This window comes from Mastigoproctus giganteus, chromosome 13 (assembly GCF_048544385.1).
Source record: "Mastigoproctus giganteus isolate SK-2022 chromosome 13, ASM4854438v1, whole genome shotgun sequence".
In the NCBI taxonomy this organism is placed as follows: domain Eukaryota; kingdom Metazoa; phylum Arthropoda; class Arachnida; order Uropygi; family Thelyphonidae; genus Mastigoproctus; species Mastigoproctus giganteus.
Window position 1 is genome coordinate 18,619,823 of NC_143587.1, and position 18,997 is coordinate 18,638,819.

General features: G+C 37.5%; 1 protein-coding gene across 1 annotated transcript in view; it reads left to right on the plus strand.

Moving 5' to 3' along the window:
- The first annotated feature begins 3,382 nt into the window (after positions 1-3,382).
- olf186-M (Ki-ras-induced actin-interacting protein-IP3R-interacting domain olf186-M) overlaps positions 3,383-18,997 on the plus strand; it is a 159,413-nt gene continuing 143,798 nt past the window's right edge. The window contains exon 1 of the mRNA XM_090387893.1: positions 3,383-3,608. Coding sequence (XP_090244019.1) covers positions 3,383-3,608 — 226 coding nt within the window. The remainder of the gene's footprint in view (positions 3,609-18,997) is intronic.

The following is an 18,997-nucleotide window of genomic DNA, read 5'->3' on the forward strand; positions in this document are numbered from 1 at the left end:
CTCGATTGCTAGTGAATATATTTTCATTTTATATTTCCCCTACTAGATTTGTCTAGCCTTCCTAGGTTTTATTAAAACCAGACCAATATAAATTCTACAATTATTATTTTCATACATATCGCGTAAGCTGTCCATCGGTTCGCGCATTAGTTTTTGCTCTTTTTTTTTATATACACTGTATATAAATCATGAATTTTACTGTTTTAATTATTACATAATGTAGATGGCGCTAGTTAGTTAGTAATGGCTGCCTTTTTTTTTAGTTTCTGTGTTTTAACGTGCCTGAAAGTAACGAACTGCATATATTAAGTACATAACTTGTTTATTATATCGGGCTGTCCTTTTGGTCAGATTTTGTAATGTTGAAAATTAAACTAGAGAATCATTTTTGTTTATATTCAAGATGATAAATAATTCATAACGCTACTGTTATTAATCGGATCATTCTCCATGGAACAGGAAGGTTATTGTAAAAATATATTTAAAAAAAAAATGTCTGAGTTTATAAATAAATAAGTCTCGATTCGTTTGCTACTCTTGACCTTACAATCTTTATTTTCATCTCCGTTCTCTCGTGACCCATTTTTCCCAGCTGCTAACATCGTCTAGTGAACTCACTGCTGCCAAGCCATTAGTAAGGTCGTTATTTCTGACGATGACACTCGACGTTTGCTAGTTTTATTACCACAGTTGCAGGTATAGCACACTGACAAATTTTCGATGGAAAAGTGGAGTAGGAATTCCTGCGGTCTGATGCATTATTGGGCCCATAGAGACACCACTCAAATTAAAGTTGTTTGTTTTGCATAACCAGTTATTTAATATTTATAACTCATAGAAACTTCCGTTCCGTAATTCAAGGCCCGCGTGGGTAGACGTCTTGGCATGGACTCTACAAGGCGTTGCAGGATGTCCTGTGATAGTACTACCCATGTTTTGCTCAATATGTCCAGTAATTCCTCACATTGGCAGGTGGATGGTCGTAGCCACGAATTTCCTTTTCCCTTAGGTCCCAAATATGCTTAATTGGGGTGAGATCGAGCGCCCATGGGAAATTAATTCTCATGTAAATAACCTTCCGGGCTTTGTGGCATAGCGCGTTGTCTTGTTGATAAATGCAGGAGTTGTCTGGTTATGTTGTTATCATGAAGGGATATACTTCGTCGGTGACGATAGAAAGATAGGCATTCCCATCGAGCCGTTAATTGACGGTGATCAGAGGACCCAGAGCATGCCACGAAAACAGTCTTCAAACCATAGCACTATTCCCAATGCTTATGGCACGCCAAACTGACTCAACACTGCACTGTCCAGCGATGTCGACTGGCTTCACTTCCTTGGTTTTTATGTGTTTCTTAACTAATAGCATAACCGCTCCCCCCTTCCTATCCTGTCTATCCTTTCTGTAGACGTTGTACTCCCCAAATTCCAGTTCTGCATCCCTTATATCCGTGTGACACCACGTCTCTGATATCCCAACAATATCTGCCTTTGATGTTTTGAGCAATACCTCAAATTCATCAAATTTGTTTACTAAACTCCTAGCATTGGTGTACACGCAAGTATACCTGCACCTGTTTCTATTCTTAGCTACCCTAACACAACCTATGTGTTTACTTGTACCGCAATGGCTCCCAGCAGTCTCCGAAATATCAAGCATCTTGTTTTTCAGGCTTCTGCTCATTCTAATAGAAGCAGTGCAAGAATCACTTTCACCTCTGCCAGTGGCTACTGTCAATCTATTGGTCTTTGTCTCCCCTCCAAGCTAGCAGTTTTCCGACCCACCTGACACAGCCTCGATAGCATCAGCAAATATTCTTGCACCCTTTCTATTTAAGTGTATCCCATCCCTGTAGAAGCAATCTCTCCTGTTAACAAGTACAGTCCAGGCTGAAAAAAATTCTACCCCTTGAGCCTTGCACAATCTTTCCAGGGCCGAATTGATCGACAAGGCTCTCATCATATACTCCCTCCTATCGTGTCTGGGCAGAATTGCAGACACTTTCAAATTCAACCCTAATTCTCGGCTTTTGTTCAACAGTGACCTGTACTTGTTAAGTAATTCTGCCGGTCTCCTACTCTTAATATCATTAGTGCCAAATGTTACCTTTGCTGCTGATAAGAATAATAAAACATGGTTCTTCCCTAAGATGTACATCTCATATTTAATTACAGGGCATGGCTCTATTAAGGCAAAGCTGTACGACTTTGGACTGGAAAGTTCAAATTGTGGCTCTGTTATATTCTTCTCCCATTAATTTATACCTGGTAGAGAACTTTTTTTTTTTTTTTTTTTTTTTTTTTTTTATAGATAATCAGCACTTGTTCCAAATCCTTCAAAAGTTTGGCCTTCAGCTCTTCTCCAGAAGACCCTTGCTACTACTAATATTGCATCGTCCAATAATGTAACTCCAAACAGTTCAACACATTAACGGTTACAATGTCTGATGTTTGGAGACAACTCTTCTGAAGTTGATCTGAACTGCCATCTAAAGAATCTGACACCTGAGCTGACTTCAATTTTTCCCTTTCTTTTCTTTTCACCTTGGTCCTCTCGTCATTATTATTTTACTTATTTTCATTTTTATAAATTTTATTACTTTTAATTAAACGTTTTATTTTAAATTTTAAGGTTATTAACCGTTTTATTTTAACCTAATTTATTTTATTTCATTTTTTTTCTCATTTTTATTTTAATATTTCCAGACCTTTGAGGCAGGATTACTGGTGCCTTTAGCGTGGGTTGACAGGGGTACGGGATTGCGGGCAATCATATGTTTGGAATCTTGTTCACCTATGAATGCTGGATCCCTTTCGTCCTATATTTTTGGTAGGATAGCACCTACATAGTTGTGGTCTGCCTCCTCGTGGGCAGGTACTGGGAAGCAGCTTTCCTGGTGATCACTGCTTCCCAGTAGCAAAATGGCCAGAAACAACTAAAAAATACAACACATATTGCACAAGCATAGCACTACCTCATTTCTGGCCATTTTAGAGTCTTATATCATCACAGAGTATCACGGTGGAGTTGAACTAACATTTAGGGGCCGCCCTACATAAGACCACTCGTGTCCAGTCCACCATAATCTGTAGCCTGACGAACACCAAGAGTGCATCAAGGGCTATGGCCTCATAGTGCTTTCTCCAAATGTGAATACATGCATCAGCATGATAGAGTTGGAAATGAGGCGAGGCGACAGATTTTCTCATGTTGGTGGACTAGTGTTGGTGCCGACTTGCCCATGCAAGGTGCAGATTCTTGTGTCTCACAGTGAGCACGGGCACCCATAATGGCCGTAAACTGTCATAGCCTATACGAGCTAATGTCCGGTGCATTGTCCATGTGACTTGCTGAGTTGGGGGGAATCCCGAGGGCGCAGGCATGACATGTAACACTAAACACAAAGTCCATGTGGATATTAGTCTTGCCGTTCCTACGTTGTACTGGGTGGTTAACTGGGCGACTACTGTGTCGCTGCTGTTCGAGACGAGACGCACAACGCTCACTACGGACGTTGACCACACATGGTGTCTCACGTGTGATCTTTTAGCTGGTTGTTCGACCGCTGATGAGCCAGTTAACCACGTTGACTGTTGTCCAGAATCTGGTATCTGCACGACTTGCCACCACAATCATTCCACGTTCGAAGTCGAAGAGATCTCGACGCTGATCGATTCTTCCTTTGAGCCTTCACTAGTGTCACAGACCAGTCTATTGCTGTACAAGAGGGAGTGTTGCTAATGCAACGCCATCTCAGTGTATTTCATTTGCTATCGTGAGTTGAATCAAGTTGATGGTGATCCCAATGTTGGTTGTTGTGACCGCAGGGTAGAAAGAGGCTTGAAATTAATCTCACTATCAATAGGGCCGCATCTCTCTCTCTCTCTCTCTCTCTCTCTCTCTCTCTCTCTCTCTCTCTCTCTCTCTCTCTCTGTTACAGAAAATACATTTTAAAAAGATAAATTCCTAACAAATACGCACTGATAAAAACACTCGGTTACCCAGTACACAATTTTCAATAAATTTAACAAGCTTCGTTCAATTTCAACTTTGGGCCTGCATTATGAGATTGCCATTGATGCTTGTGTTCACTGGCATGTGCATTGAGATTTTCACAGTAGTGGTGGTAAATCACTAATATTTTGAAGGTTGATAAACTTCATTTATAAATTTGAATCGGCGCCTTTGTAAGAGGCTTCAGAAGAACTATAACGTGTTTGGAACGGCGCTTCGTCTTTTTTTTTTTTTTTTTTTTTTTTTTTGAAAATTCAACCTTGAAACTGATATAGAAATTTTTCTGTCAATTGAGAATACAAGTGTTATTTAAAAGCTCTGTATGAAGTAATAAGTTGATTTGGAAAGCAGCCAAGTTGCGAATAATTTCTAATATAATATGGGTTTTCACTTTGAGATTCGCTTCATATATAAGTAAGGAAACATGCAAACACCTACCTAGTATATTACGCTGTATAACAAAAAGAGTTACTTAACTTTTTCGTATAAGTGTATGTATATTTTTGTGTGCTGAATCCAACGATGTCATTGGTTTTTCTATAATGTCAGTATTTTATCGAGAATTGAAGTTTTTATGTATTTGCAATATATATAAATGTTACTGTGCGCACCACCAATGCTCTGATATGAGCAGTCTGTACCTTGCTCTTCCTGGAATTTTAAAGTATTTGTGTATTGTATGGCAGTCTCCAGGGTTTCCCCTATAAGCTGCTGATGCATCTGACAAGACATAGCGCCAATGTCTGCAAGTGTGTGTGTATGTGTAGGTGTGTATGTGTGGGTTGTGTTGAATGTTGAGTGCCAGCACCTGGCATTTCGCACCCAGGGGGTAGAGGACACCTGGTCCCCCGCCCCCTGACTCCCATTGCCACGAGGAGGCAGCCAGGATCAACCACCAAAAAATAGACCCTTACTGCGGCTATCAGGCAAGCCTGGGAACCCCAAAGTATTCAAGTAAAGGAAATATGATTTAGAGCAAATAGTATGGGAAATGGAGGGGAAGGAAAGTGGACAGAAAGCAAGGGGAAGAAAGAAAAGACATCCCATGAGTAAGAAGAGAGAAGTGTGAAAACGTTTACAGGAAAAGAAACATATAGCGGATCGATTTTAATACAACCTTAAACACCTAAAAACCTTAAAATTAAAACTATAATGTTTTATGGTGCAGAGCTAGCAACATAGCTATTTACATATATACAATTATTCTAGTCTGCCGACTGCAGACAGAATCAGAGAAATTCTTTTATCTCTATTTTTGACCACAAGAATTACAACACAAACTGTAGGCAACTTAAAACACGGTTCACAATCAAAACATAGCTTAGAAGAATGAATCCAAGCAAACCTAATACACATGGGCATTCAATCCACACAGTTCCCGATCAGTTGAACAAACTAAAAGCGTCCATACATTTGATATAATTTGCCTACCACCAGAACAAACTATTATATTAGGCCACAAGTTATACTTTTAGCATTAGCATTAGTAGAGGCATTTGATGCAAGAAAGCAAGCTTATGCAGCATCAGCCAAAAAAAAAAAAAAAAAACCCACTTCCACTTCACCCCTCTGTTCGTTCAAAATACCTGTCCAGCTGAGCCTTAAACTTATTTAGGCTATCAACCTCCACCACAAAGGATGGAAGTCTGTTCCACCAACCAACCACCCGCTGGCTAAAGGCAAATTTCCGCACGTCTATCCTACATCTGTCTTTCCTCAATTTGAATTTATGCCCTCTCAGGTGATTTTTCTGAGCTAGAGGAAGAATCCCATCAGCATTGAGCATGCTTAAACCATTCAAGGCTTTATACACCTCTATCAGATCACCTCGCTGGTGCCTAGTCTCCAGACACTGTAATTTGCAAAACTTAAGCCTTTCTTCGTAAGAGCACCCCTTTGTTCCATTCACTAATCTTGTTGCCCTTCTCTGTACTCGTTCCAGCAGCTCTACATCCTTCTTGAATTAGTAATTGCAAAAGCCTACATCCTTCTCAATTAGTAATTGCAAAAGCCTCAGCATCTCGACCTGCTGGGTCCGTGTGACTAGAAAACGGAAGCCAGCTGGGGTTGTGAACATTAAAATCACCAAGGAAAATTACCTTACTTTACAGATGACCAATTGCCTAAAAGCTCCACACACCAACAAAACCTCAACATTGATTATAAAACATTGGGTTTTATAATCAATGTTGAGAAAAAGTATGGGTTCTTTTTCGGCAAACAATCCAGGTGCAGCCCAAGCACCCATAATGAAGCAAAAGACATTGACAATTTATTTACAAGTCTAAATAGACACCATCAACGTTAGTCTGGCTACCATTATCCAACAATCCATCAGGCAAAGATGTCCAACCAGCAAAATATTCATTAAGAACTGTACTATGTCTCAGGTTACAATTCCCTAAGTTAGTTTTATTTTTTTATTTAAAAAACGTCCTCAACCCGAAACCATCAACCAGTCTAACAATCACAATACCTCATTTCAGCACTAATGACAAAACAGCTGTCACATTATTCAGCTGCAAACAATTTACAGGTATTCAAAATCAATTACATTCAGTTGACAGAATAGTTAGACAACATTCAATACAACCCATTTCTATTGTTCTATAAAACATCCTGTTCTTGTCACATTTAATAATCAGTGCAACAGTCTCACTAGGAGCCTTCGACCCTACGGTCTCCAGTTTAACCTGTTTTACTACATCTTTTGATATAGTAAAACACATAACTGAACACTATTCAGCATTAAATTTACTTACTATAAGTTAACATTTGCATCTAATTCATTATCATAAATTCGCTTTCTTCGTCTAAGCAATTTATCTGCGAAATCTGAAAAAGCATAATTTTCCTTGCAACTAAGAAACTGAGGCAAATCATCCTCGTTGTACACATTTCTGAGGAGTTGGAGACTATTTCGTAAATCTAACTACAAATAACATTCAAATATTAAATGGACAACAGTCTCCTCTTCCTGGAATATGAAAAGAGTCCACGAGCCATCATGATGGCTGCTACTTTTGCGTGACAAAAGTTTAAAAAGGTATAACAAAATTTAAAAAGTCTGCAGATAGAAAAGCTGTTGCTCCGTGTCACACAATGAAGGGTTGCCGATTTCCTTGCAGAGAAAAATCTTCGAAATTGAAAGAAGGATCTGGTGAGAGGACATTTCCCTAATCAGCAAGAATTGGATTATTAATGAGGGACTTGTATCTAGTCAAACCCAATAAAAGCTCCTGACATCTCGTTTAAAAGAGTGGAATATACTGGATCCCAACAGCAATATTTCCAAGTACAGAAAAAGATGTCACTGATGCACGTTTTCATTCATAATTCTTGTGCTGTTGTCTCTTAGTTTGATTGGTCTCTATGAATAAATTGGTATTAGTCACAATCCAGGAGAATGGTGTCTTTTCATAAAGTTCAACTAACAGTTTTAGCATTAGCATTAGTAGAGGCATATGATGCAAGGAAGCAAGCTTATGCAGCATCAGCAAAAAAAAAAAAAAATTTAAATAAAATAAAATAAACTCTTCCCATTTCACCTCTCCGTTCGTTCGAAATACCTGTCCAGCTCAGCCTTAAATTTATTTAGGCTATCAACTTCCACAACAAAGGATGGAAGTCTGTTCCACCAACCAACTATTCGCTGGCTAAAGGCAAACTTCCGCACATTTATCCTAGTTCTGTCTTTCCTGAATTTGAATTTATGCCCTCTCAGGTGATTATTCTGAGCAAGAGGAAGAATCCCATTAGCATTGAGCATGCTCAAACCATTTAAGGCTTTATACACCTCAATCAGATCACCTTGCAGGTGCCTAGTCTCCAGACACTAATCTTCAAAACTTAAACCTTTCTTCGTACGAGCAACCCTTGGTTCCATTCACTAATCTTGTTGCCCTTCTCTGTACTCGTTCCAACAGCTAATAAATAATTAAATTTTCTGTTTATACTCCGGCACGACAACCAAGTCAGTAGAGTTTACAATAAATCGTCAATACAAATATTTATCGTATTTAGTAGTCACGGGCTTGAACCCCGGTCCACTCAAGGAACGCGTGCTATGCACTCTCGCTCCTGACCACTGGGCTACGTCAGGCCTAAGCTCTATATCCTTAAAATGAGGCCTGCAGACCTGTATACAGTACTCAAGGTGTTGCGTGACCATTGCCTTTTACAGAGGAACAATCACCTCCTTTTCCCTGCTAGCAAAATTCCTGTATACCATTGACAACACCCCATGACCTGCCCTGGCAGCCTGTCTTCATTGCTCAGAAACTTCATATCTGACTGCACAATTACTCCCAGGTCTTTTTCATTTTCTACCACCTTAAGTATAGTACCACAGAGTTGATACGTTATTCTGGGGTTACTGCTTCCCATATGTAGTACTTTACATTTGTCAATATTAAACTTCATTTGCTACCTCTCAGCCCATTTGCTCAACTTTTCTAGATCCTGTTGCAGCAGCGTACTGTCATTAGTGTTCTTAACAACCCTGCCAACCTTCGTATCGTCTGCAATCTTGGACATTAAGCTTGATATATAACATCATAAATATCATTTAATAAATACAGAAAACAACAGTGGACCCAACAGTGAACCCTGAGGAACTCCACTAATAACATTATCCACGATGAGCAGTGTCCATTGATTCCCACTCAACCATCCCTTTATCAATACCAGCAATTTGCCTCCATTGCCACACTGCTTCAATTTGTGGTTTTGAAGGGGTTTTGCTTCAAAATGGAAATAGACACACGAAGATCAAGTATGATCAGTATAAATAGGATGTCTGTCGCGACCTCAAGATGCTAGGGTTCGCTCTGGGGGATTTTCAAGGTAGTTTTGCTAGGTTTTCTTGCTTTGTCTGCCTATAGTACAGTAGATTCAATACTATAAGAGAAGAGAATGGTCTGCCAGAATTGAGTTGCAGCGTGGTTTACACAATATAGTAAAGTTTTTTTTCTACCTTATTTTTTCCTTTAGAGAACTTGTTTTTATCACTCTGTATCAAGCTGGGACTGGTCAAATAATTCCTCTGACTGTTTGGTCGTCCCGGAGTATAAACAGAAAATTTATTATTTTTAATTTGTTAAAGTATCGAATCCTCATTGTATATATATATATTTTTTTTTTAATTAACGTGACGAGGATTTCTACTTTTTAATTTTATCTTATGTTGTAAATATTAATGCCATATTCTGTAGAGAAGGTAAACATTAATAAATGTGATCTATTTGCTTTTCTTTCGGTTCCGGTTCTGGGCATTGATACTATGCAAAAATTAAGGTCCTACTCAAAATGAGCATATCCAAAGTCATAAATACATATCAAGAAATGCAGATAAACAAAATCCTTGGATTTTAAAAATTTTTTTCATAGTGTTATATACTGTATGATTTTATTTTTAATGACATTACTTGTGATTTATGTAAGCTACAACGTAGCCGAGTGGTCAATAGCGCGAGTGTAGTCGCACGTGCTCTTTGAGTGAATCGGATTTTAAACAGTATGTATGAAAAAAATTACTCAAAGTATGGCTGATAAATCTACTTAATATAATAATCTTGGATTTTTGTTTTCTAATGTTTTTGAAGCATTCAGAACAAAAAAAGAAAAAAGATGCCACTAACTGAGAAGGCCATATTAGGAGCTTAACAATAATATTTTAGAATCAAATTCCAGGCATAATTTATGACAGAGCAATATTTCTTTACCCAAATAGTCTGAGAATATATTTTGTTAGTTTTGCATTCAGTATTTACGAAAGGGACTTAAAAATTAATAAAATTTAACTAGGCCATACTGGTTATAGGTACCTTATTTTTCTGCAGATTGATTAACATGAAAAGCCAGTTTTCTTTTAATTGCGCCTCCACGGCAGTTTATTGGAATACCCAAAATATAAGAGAATGGAGGAAAATCTCCAAGACAGGCATCAAAATTAGCCACAAAGCAAGAATGGACACACTGCTCTTTGCAGTGTGTCCATTCTTGGACTAGAATAAAATGAGAACTCGTTGCAGAAAGCCATCTTCTTATTTAACAAAATCATTTAATATGGAAATTTCAACTTTAAAAGACAAAAGAAATGGCATTTAAAGGAAGAGATCCAATAAGAAGTAAGATCTGCATTGACAATAATATTATCGAACAAGTTAACACTTTCAAATATGCCGACCGGGCTAGCCAGGTGGGTAAAGTGCCTGCCTGGCAACCCGAAGTTCTCGGGTTCGAATCCCGCCTCGGGCTTGGATCACAGTAAAATGCAAAAACTTTGGGAGGTGCATTATGGCCATAGAAGCTGATGCGCCAACAAGAAAAAAGAAAAAAAAAAAAAAAAAAACTTTCAAATACCACCTGTCATAAGAAAAAGATATTGAGCAAATAAGAATTACTATAAACCATATTTTCAAAACTAATCTGGTGCAAAAGAAAACACTACTTCGGCTTGGCGGATACCTTACTTCAAATTTTGAAGTATATTTTACTCCGTAGACATCTGTCTGTGACTCACAATGACTTTCAAGTAACTATTGACTTCTCAAGAGGCATCCCACAAGGAAGCGTACTTTCAGCTATCCTGTTTGCAACAGTTTTGGAGCCTTTCCTTGCTCAGAATCCGAACTTTGTCTCTTATGCCGACGATCTGAAGTTCTACGTGAGCTCAGATCATAATCATCAGATTCATGATATCAACCAACAAGCTTCTAGGCAGATATTGAGCTTGGAAAGTTACCTTGCCACAATAGGGCTGCATCTGAGCCCTTCCAAATCAGCACAACTGACGATAACCAAGAAGAAAGTCAAAAATGATATCCAAATCTTTGTTAGTGGGGAACCGGTGCAAAAGGTGACCTCTCATACTGATCTTGGCCTCACCTGGGATGTTGGGCTCACATTTCAGCCTCACTTTGCCAGGATGAGGTAGAAGACGTACGCTGCTCTTTGGGCAGTGCGTCAAGAGCTCGTAGGTGTGCATCAGCCAGCGCTGCTTGTTCGGCACATCCTGAGGTGTATTACGCCGATTCCTCTCTATGCTTCAGAAATTTGGTCATCTGCCCCTGCCTCATACCTTCAGAAGTATCTCAGTTTAGAGTACTGGTTGCTTAGATGGATGAACAGGGTGGTAGGCCACCCCCTAACTATCTCCAGATCTATCCTACAAGCAAATCTGAGCACCACTCCCTGGAGACATATCATCATGACAAAAAATGTCCTCACGCTCGTACGGCTTATAACGAGGCGAATTGATGCTCCATCGGTATCCACATTAATCTCTGGCCCGAGGGGGGCACCCCGACTCCTGTCTCCCTCTACGTCTTACGCTGTCAAGCATTGATTCCCTGAGGAACATGTTTCCAGCCAATTGCCTTCGGATCTTCAATAAATTTAGGATCCACCCTGATAGGTTCTGTGAAGACAAGCCCTACAGGAAGGAAATCTTCAAGAACTGCTACCAGATTATGAGCTTATAATACTCACCTACTCCTGGACAGACTTTTTTTTTTTTTTTTAACTTGCCTATTTGTATATGACAGACTTTGTCTTCATGCAATCATATATTTTGTACATTACTGTATATTTAATCCTGTAAAGGTCTCAGGTCGAGCACGCATGTACTCTTGTTTATTGTACATTGTGTTCCTCGCACCTTAGTCTGTAAATATTCACACCCCTCTGGTACAGAGCCGTCCCGGGGTAACCCAAGGTTTCTTGGGAAATAAACTTATTTTAATAATAATAATAAAAAAACAAGGACGAATACATAACACCCTCGCCAGACCGATCCTAACCTATGGCTCTGAGGCATAGACAATGAGCAAAGGGGGATAGGTGGAGGCTGACTGGCGTAGAACCGCAGGCTATACCAGGCTTGACATGAAAAGAAATCAAGACATACTGTTAGAACTGCAGATAACCTCAGTACTGAAATTTTTATCGACTCATACAGAAACACATGGATCCAACATGTAGAGAGAATAGCGGATGGACGCTATCCGAAAGCGATTCTACACTACAAACCCTGGGGAAAGGAGAGACAGAGGCAGACCCCTGCAAAGAGAGAGAGAGAGAGAGAGAGAGAGAGAGAGAGAGAGAGAGAGAGAGAGAGAGAGAGAGAGAGAGACCGTAACAGGCCACATATTAGACAGGAAGAAGACTACCCAAATCACCTTAAATGTCAAATTTCCAAATCGTTGGTTTGGAGGAGACGCACCGATCTTGCACCCTCCTCCCGAGCAGTTCTGATCTGATCTCTCTGGAATTTTTGGGAGGGGTTGATACTCTGAAAACATTTAGTATTCTGTAAAAATCTCTGATTTGCAACACCTAAACGAGCGAATCACTAAAGTTGTTTTAGGATTTTAAGAGCATGGGCGATTAAATTGCCTGTGTTCAGAGGTCGATTTTCTGTTTGCTTGACAAAAAAAAAAAAAAAAAAAAAAATCCACAATTTTCCGGGATTAAAAAAAAAAAAAAACCATACTACCCTCGCCTGAGACCGATTTTAAGTTGTTACAACTGTTTCACCAGACATATTGGGCAAAGAGTATGGTCGAAAGCTAAATATTTGCCAAGAAACATGCTGGTTTTTTGCTGAACGCAAGGATAACTTTGAGGCTTTCTTGACATTTTGTGACAACAGTTGTAGCTTAATTATTGAATAAACAAAGGCCCTTTAAAAAAATAATTCACTGTGGACAGTAATAGCTGGGTTGGAGAGTGTAGTGCTTAGTTTTAAACTTACTGCCTGTCATGAATATTTGAAACCAAGATTGATACAATTCTTTCGTTTTCCTTATTCTATCGGCGACTTTGTGTGACCGTATATAATTTCATTCCTTCACACGCGTATAACGTTTCCGAAGCTGTCACAACTCTCGCTTTGCAAAGATTTCATTTGTCGTCATGGGTGTAAGCTTCGTGTGATGGAGATTGAATGCCTTCCCCCCCTTCCCCCTCTCCCGTTTTCATAATTTACATTAGGGGAGTCCAATGTGGTCTGTTAGTTTCGCACTCGCCCCATTATTATGGATTCAGATCTCGCTAAATGTAATGTAATAATAGACTTTCCAGGCGAGATGTTGAAGTGCGACTGTAGTTTGTCTGCTAAAAAGCAGTTAAGAAATATTTGCATTTGTTTCCGCAAAGAGGAAACGCCTCTTGATATATATTTATCTTCCGAAAGAAAAATCATTCCCAAAATTAATGTGCTTGTTGCGTTCGTGGTGAATTTATTTTATGTCCAAATGGCATTGGCATTTACATCGGTTACCTAACTGTGAAATGCAAATATTTTGTAATAGTAGTAGTAAAGGCATATGATTGCATAAGCATATACAGCATTAGCCAAAAAAAAAAAAAAAACTAATTTCACACATCCATTCCCTCTAAACGTTTGTCCAGTTCCTCCTTGAATTTATTTAAGCTATCAACTTCCACAACGACAGATGGAAGTTTCTTCCAAAAATCAACTACCAGCTAGCTAAAAGCAAATTTCTGCACATCTATTCTACAAACTGTCTTTCCTCAATTTGAATTTATGCCCCCTCAGGTTCATAATCTGAGCAAGAGGTAGAATCCCATCAGAATTGAGCCTGCTCAACCCATTCAAGGCCTTAAAAATACATCTCAATCTGATCACCTCTCAGGTGCTTAGTCTCCAGACGCTGCAATTTGCAGAACTTAGTCTTTCTTGGTAAGACCCCTTAGAATAGAATAATAGAGTAATTAGAATGCTGTATCGCTTTTTTTTTTTTTTAATTCTTTATTACAACAGTAAAAAAAAAGTATATGAGTGTACACTTGTTTCGGAATGTTTCTTGTACATAATCATAAAAGGAGGATTAGCCTTTGCCGGTTAGGTGTCAAAATTCGTCGCACTCCTGGAAAGCGAATTGTCTTTACGTAAAAGGGTAGGTGTGCGTTTCTATGGCAACCAAGATCGTGTCTGATCTCTCTCTGTCTCTCACTCTATATTCCGGTGGTGATCTGCGGTGGTTGTTTCGAGATGGTAGTTGAAGGTCGTTCCCATTAAAAACCCATGAGCGTTACTTTATTTCCTGCAGTTATGGTAGGTCTAAAGAATATTATCGCATTTCTTCTCTTCCTCTCCTCTCCCTTGTTCTTTATTGAAATTCTTTAATTCTTAATTTTTCTGCCTTGAATCTGTATAATGTTAGTTTATGGTGTGACATGCTCATCATTACTAGTATTTAACTGTGCGTGGGGGACATATATGATAGCGGACTCGTATACGGAAACTGTTGCATCGTTTCTACCTTGTTATAATTACCTGCTTATTAATTTTATTTATTTATTAATTTAATTATTTGTAGTTAGCAAAGGAATGGGTTATTTATTAGATTTTAGGCAACGACAGTTCCTGAAAGACTAAATCGCGGCTCAGTAAAGAGTGATTGTCATTGATCTGAATGTGTTTCCCCAAATCCTGCAGCACCTCACTTAAGAATTACTGTTAGTGTATCGGGGATTGGATGTATTAATACTTAAAAATTCAGACTTTGCTTGACATGATTATCATACAGCTATAGGTGAGCAGAGCAACCCACACCATATTGGGTGACTGAAGCTGTAGTCGAGTGGTCATGAATCAGCTACAGAAGTACACGCGATTTGTGTGACCTTATTTTAAGATCGTGTGACCAGTAGCCCGTTATCCTATAGTCAAAAAAGACATCTGCTAGGACTCCGATCAGAGGGGCCCCCAAAATTACTGTTTAAAAACTCATTGCCGTTTTTTACTAATATTTTTAGTTGATATTTATCGGAAACTGAACTTTTTACCTGCCAAAGTCAATGAACTGTACTTGAAGATTAATTCGAAAATTACTTTTTTTTTTTTTCAAAAATGGTTTTACCGATTTTGATGAACTTTTATATTTAGTTATGTCATAATTTATTTGTTTTGTTTTCACAATAAAATGAAATTGAAAATGTTTTTTATTAGTGTTTTCCTTAGATAGGGCCCCCAAATTCCATTTTGCCTTGGGCCCCCCATGAAGGTATAATGCACCACTGCACATGGCTGCTAAATACAGTAATGTTTCTTGTATTTCTCTATCGTACGAATTTCTCTGACCGTATATTGTCTTCCCAGAGTATAAACAGAAAATTTTATTTTATTTTAATATGGGCTGTGTCCTTTGGCTGTCCCTTGTCACATGTATTCACGAGGCAGTTCACACTTTGTATTGGTGGAAAAACCCAGGAATAATGCATGGGTTAAAAAAGAAAAAAATCCTGCTTCCTTCACTTAACTACATCTCCATTAGAAGACGCATGTAAAGAATTCCTTCAGTCACAGACGGGAATTGAACTTGGACCTCTTCATTGCATGTGGTATTGTTTTGTCGACCAGGGAGGACATTCTATTTTATTTATTAAATGTAATTAATATACCCTTTATGCCTGTAACTCTGAAACGTAGGAACAATAAAGCTGTGATGGCATCTTTACCCTTTCTTAGTTGAAATGCACAGCGGGATGGGGGATTATAAATTTAAATTGGGAAAGAATAATTTCAAATTATATGTGTGAAAATTTGCATTCTCCTAAGGTTAGTCAACTGTTGGAATAATCTTCCACCTAGCATTGTGGATAGGGTGACCACACGTCCCAAATTTTAGACTGTTGTCCCAGCAAGTTTAGTATATGTCCTAGTTAAAAAAAAATTTTATTTCAACTTTAAATTTTTTATTGGTCATTTTCTATTCCATATAGATTAAATTAAAACTAACTTCCTAAGGAATTTATGGCTTCTGCGTTACTTAATAATAGAATTAAATACAAATGTAGAATCTTACACAAACAATTTATGGAATAAATAAATTTTGTTATACTAAATTTAAAACAGCAGTACTATCTATTACACAAATTCAAGATTTATATAATTTTTTGATTTAAATCTTCAATTCATACAAATACTAACAATTAAAATTAAGAAGTATGCTATATTTAAAATGTTTAGCATTATATATTTTTTCTTATTTAATTCCGAAATACGGAAATTCTTGGAAAAAATTAATTTTGCATTTTAACTAAGTACACTTGATTTTTTGTAATGATTGCCATTGAACTAACAAAAATAATAATAATAAAAAAAAACACTGAATTCTTTTCATATATAAAATATGTTCGAATTATGTGAACAGATTTTAATGTAACTTTATTATCCCACTTTTAAATAATTTATAAATTTGATTCGTTAGGTGTTTTGTTGCAACTTTTTAAACAAATTTTTAAAGTCAAATTATTTATTAATACACTAAATAAAATCTTATTAAAGTACTCAGAAAATTAGAAAATAATTTAATTTACTTACAAAGGTACATATAATTAAAAAGATGCGAACATCAATGTTGTCCTGGTTTTGTCCCAGATTTCCTTCTTTCAAACAGTCATTGTCCCAGTTTTGCTCCAAAAGTATATGGGGTCACCCTAATTATGGAGGTTTTTTTTTTTTTTTTTTTTTGGTAGTTGTTGGCGCATAGGCTTCTGTGGCCATAATGCAAGTCCCAAGGTTTTTTTTTTGGAGTACTTTGATCCAAGCCCGAGGCGGGAATCGAACCCACGACCTTTGGGTTGCCAGGCAGGCACTTTACCCACCCGGCTAGCCCGGTCGGCAATTGTGGAGGTAGATAATGAATAAATTTAAGGAAGGTTTTGGAAAATTATTGGAAGGTTGGAAAATTAAATTTTTTTTTTTTTTTTTTTTTCCCTTTGTGGATGGTGCTATGTAAGCTTGGCTTTCTTGCACGATATCACCACTTAATAATAAAAATAATAATAAATAGTCTTTGTCATTCACTTGCATATTTGATTGCAAATATTTTACGAAAAAAATTAGTAAAACCCTTAATATAACATTCAACAATGTGGGTTATTACATGGTACTTAGCTTTTTTTTTTTTTTTTTAGAGTATGACCTGAGAAAAAAAAAAAATAATAAATTCCAGAACATTCTGCTGCAGCTATCCTGAGAAACGTGCTGTGGGATTGCCAGTCACAATAACCCTGTGCTATTCTCAGACCTAGATGTTGATGATAGCACTTGCATAATATTTAATATTAATACACACATTTTGTAATACTAACAAACACTCTGATGTTACTTGGTGGATTTTTTTTTTTATGCATAGGTATATTTTTATTTCTATAATGCTTTTCGATTGATCAGTTGATTATGATTTACCATTTGCCAGCCCCTATTTTAAAGTCTAATGAAATGTTGATGGTTTCTTACAGGATTCTAACTCCCTTTCCCCTAGAGAAGTTTCTCTTTAGCATGATTGTGGGTCTCTTAATGGACCATATCCAGAGGTGTTATTAAAAAAAAAAAAAAAAAAAAAAAAAATGTTTGATAAAATTTCAGAGTTTTAACTGAGGATGATCCTTTGCTGAAGTTCTTGAGTGAGCAACTTTTTAAACAAATTGGCAGCACACCCCAGGGCATATCTGCTATGCAGATATACAATTATACTTTCAGTAGCCAGAGAAGAGGGTGATGAATAGAATTTTTTCTTAATTTTGTTTTTGTTCATCTAACTTAAAGGTTAGTTGAACAAAAACAAAAGGTTTTGTTCAACTTAAAGGTTTAGTCTCTGGATTCATTGCATATTTGTACCCTTTATTTATTTATTTTTCTTTTATTATTTGCTTAGTAGGTTTCATATGCCATTATTGCCAGAAGGAGCTTTTCACAAATTATATAATGCATAATAAAGATGGTGGGGGAGGCAGATAAAATGTTACACTGTAGTACAAGTAGAGTGGCATGAATGTTAAAAATTGTTTTTATAAAAAATGTGAAGTATTTTGTTACATAATAATGGGGGTGTGTGGTAAAAATCATTGTTATATATGAGAAGTATTTGAAAAGTTTTGCAGCTTGAGTATGAAGGGTTTATTTAAGGAGTCTGGTAACACATTACATTTCAACGTGGTCTCCTTCGAAGTCAATACACTTGCCACTGATGTTGTAATGTGTTGATTCCAGATGCTAAGAAAGCTGCTTGGGCATCCAGGAATGCATCCACTGCAACAATGATGTCACCGTTGGTGGGAAAATGGATGCCAGCCAGGTATTTTTTCAAATTAAGAAATAGAAGAAAATCCTATGGTCCTAAATCTTGTGAATAGTATTAGTGTTGATATTAGCTGTTTAGTGCAAGGAAGCCACAGGCTTTTTCAGCACCGGCCAAGGAAAAAAAAAAAGAGAAGAAAATACATATGTGCTTCCTTACTCACATAGGTGAGTAAGGAAGCACCTTTTGAATTTCTTCAAACTGTCAGCTTCATCTGGAACAAGTTGTTTCTACAACTTGTTCCAGTATCAACAACTAACTAGTTAAAAGAAAACTTTCTACAATCTAGTCTAAATTTGACTTTGACCCCCTAATTCTGGAATTCTTTACAACATTGAAAATTCTACCTTCATTCATTTTATTAATGTCTTTAAGAGCCTTATAAACCTCAGTCAGGTCCCCTCTTAGGTGCCTTGTTGCCAAGCTCTGTAATTCCATATAATTAAGTCTTTTGTTTATACAGTAGCCCTTTTGCAGCTCCATCTGAGTTGCCCTTCTTTGGACCCTTTCAAGAAGCAAGTTGTTTTTTTTTTTTTTTTTTTTTCAAATTAAGTCTTCATACTTGGACACTGTATTCCAAATATGATCTTACATTTGCCTCATACAGTGGGATTATTACCTCTTATCTCTGCAGGATGTCATTTGATAAATCATCGATAGGACACCATGGGCTTTCCTGGCTGCCTGTTTACACTGCTCGGAAAACTTCACAGCTGCCCATATTGTAACTCCCACATCACTTTCTTCCTCTACTGCAGTGGTTCATAACCAGTATGTTGCGGCCCTTTTCAAGTGTGCTGCGAGATTAGGAAAAATTTCCATTGAATTCGATGGTAATCACTAATTTGGTGTGCCATTAATATTCGTC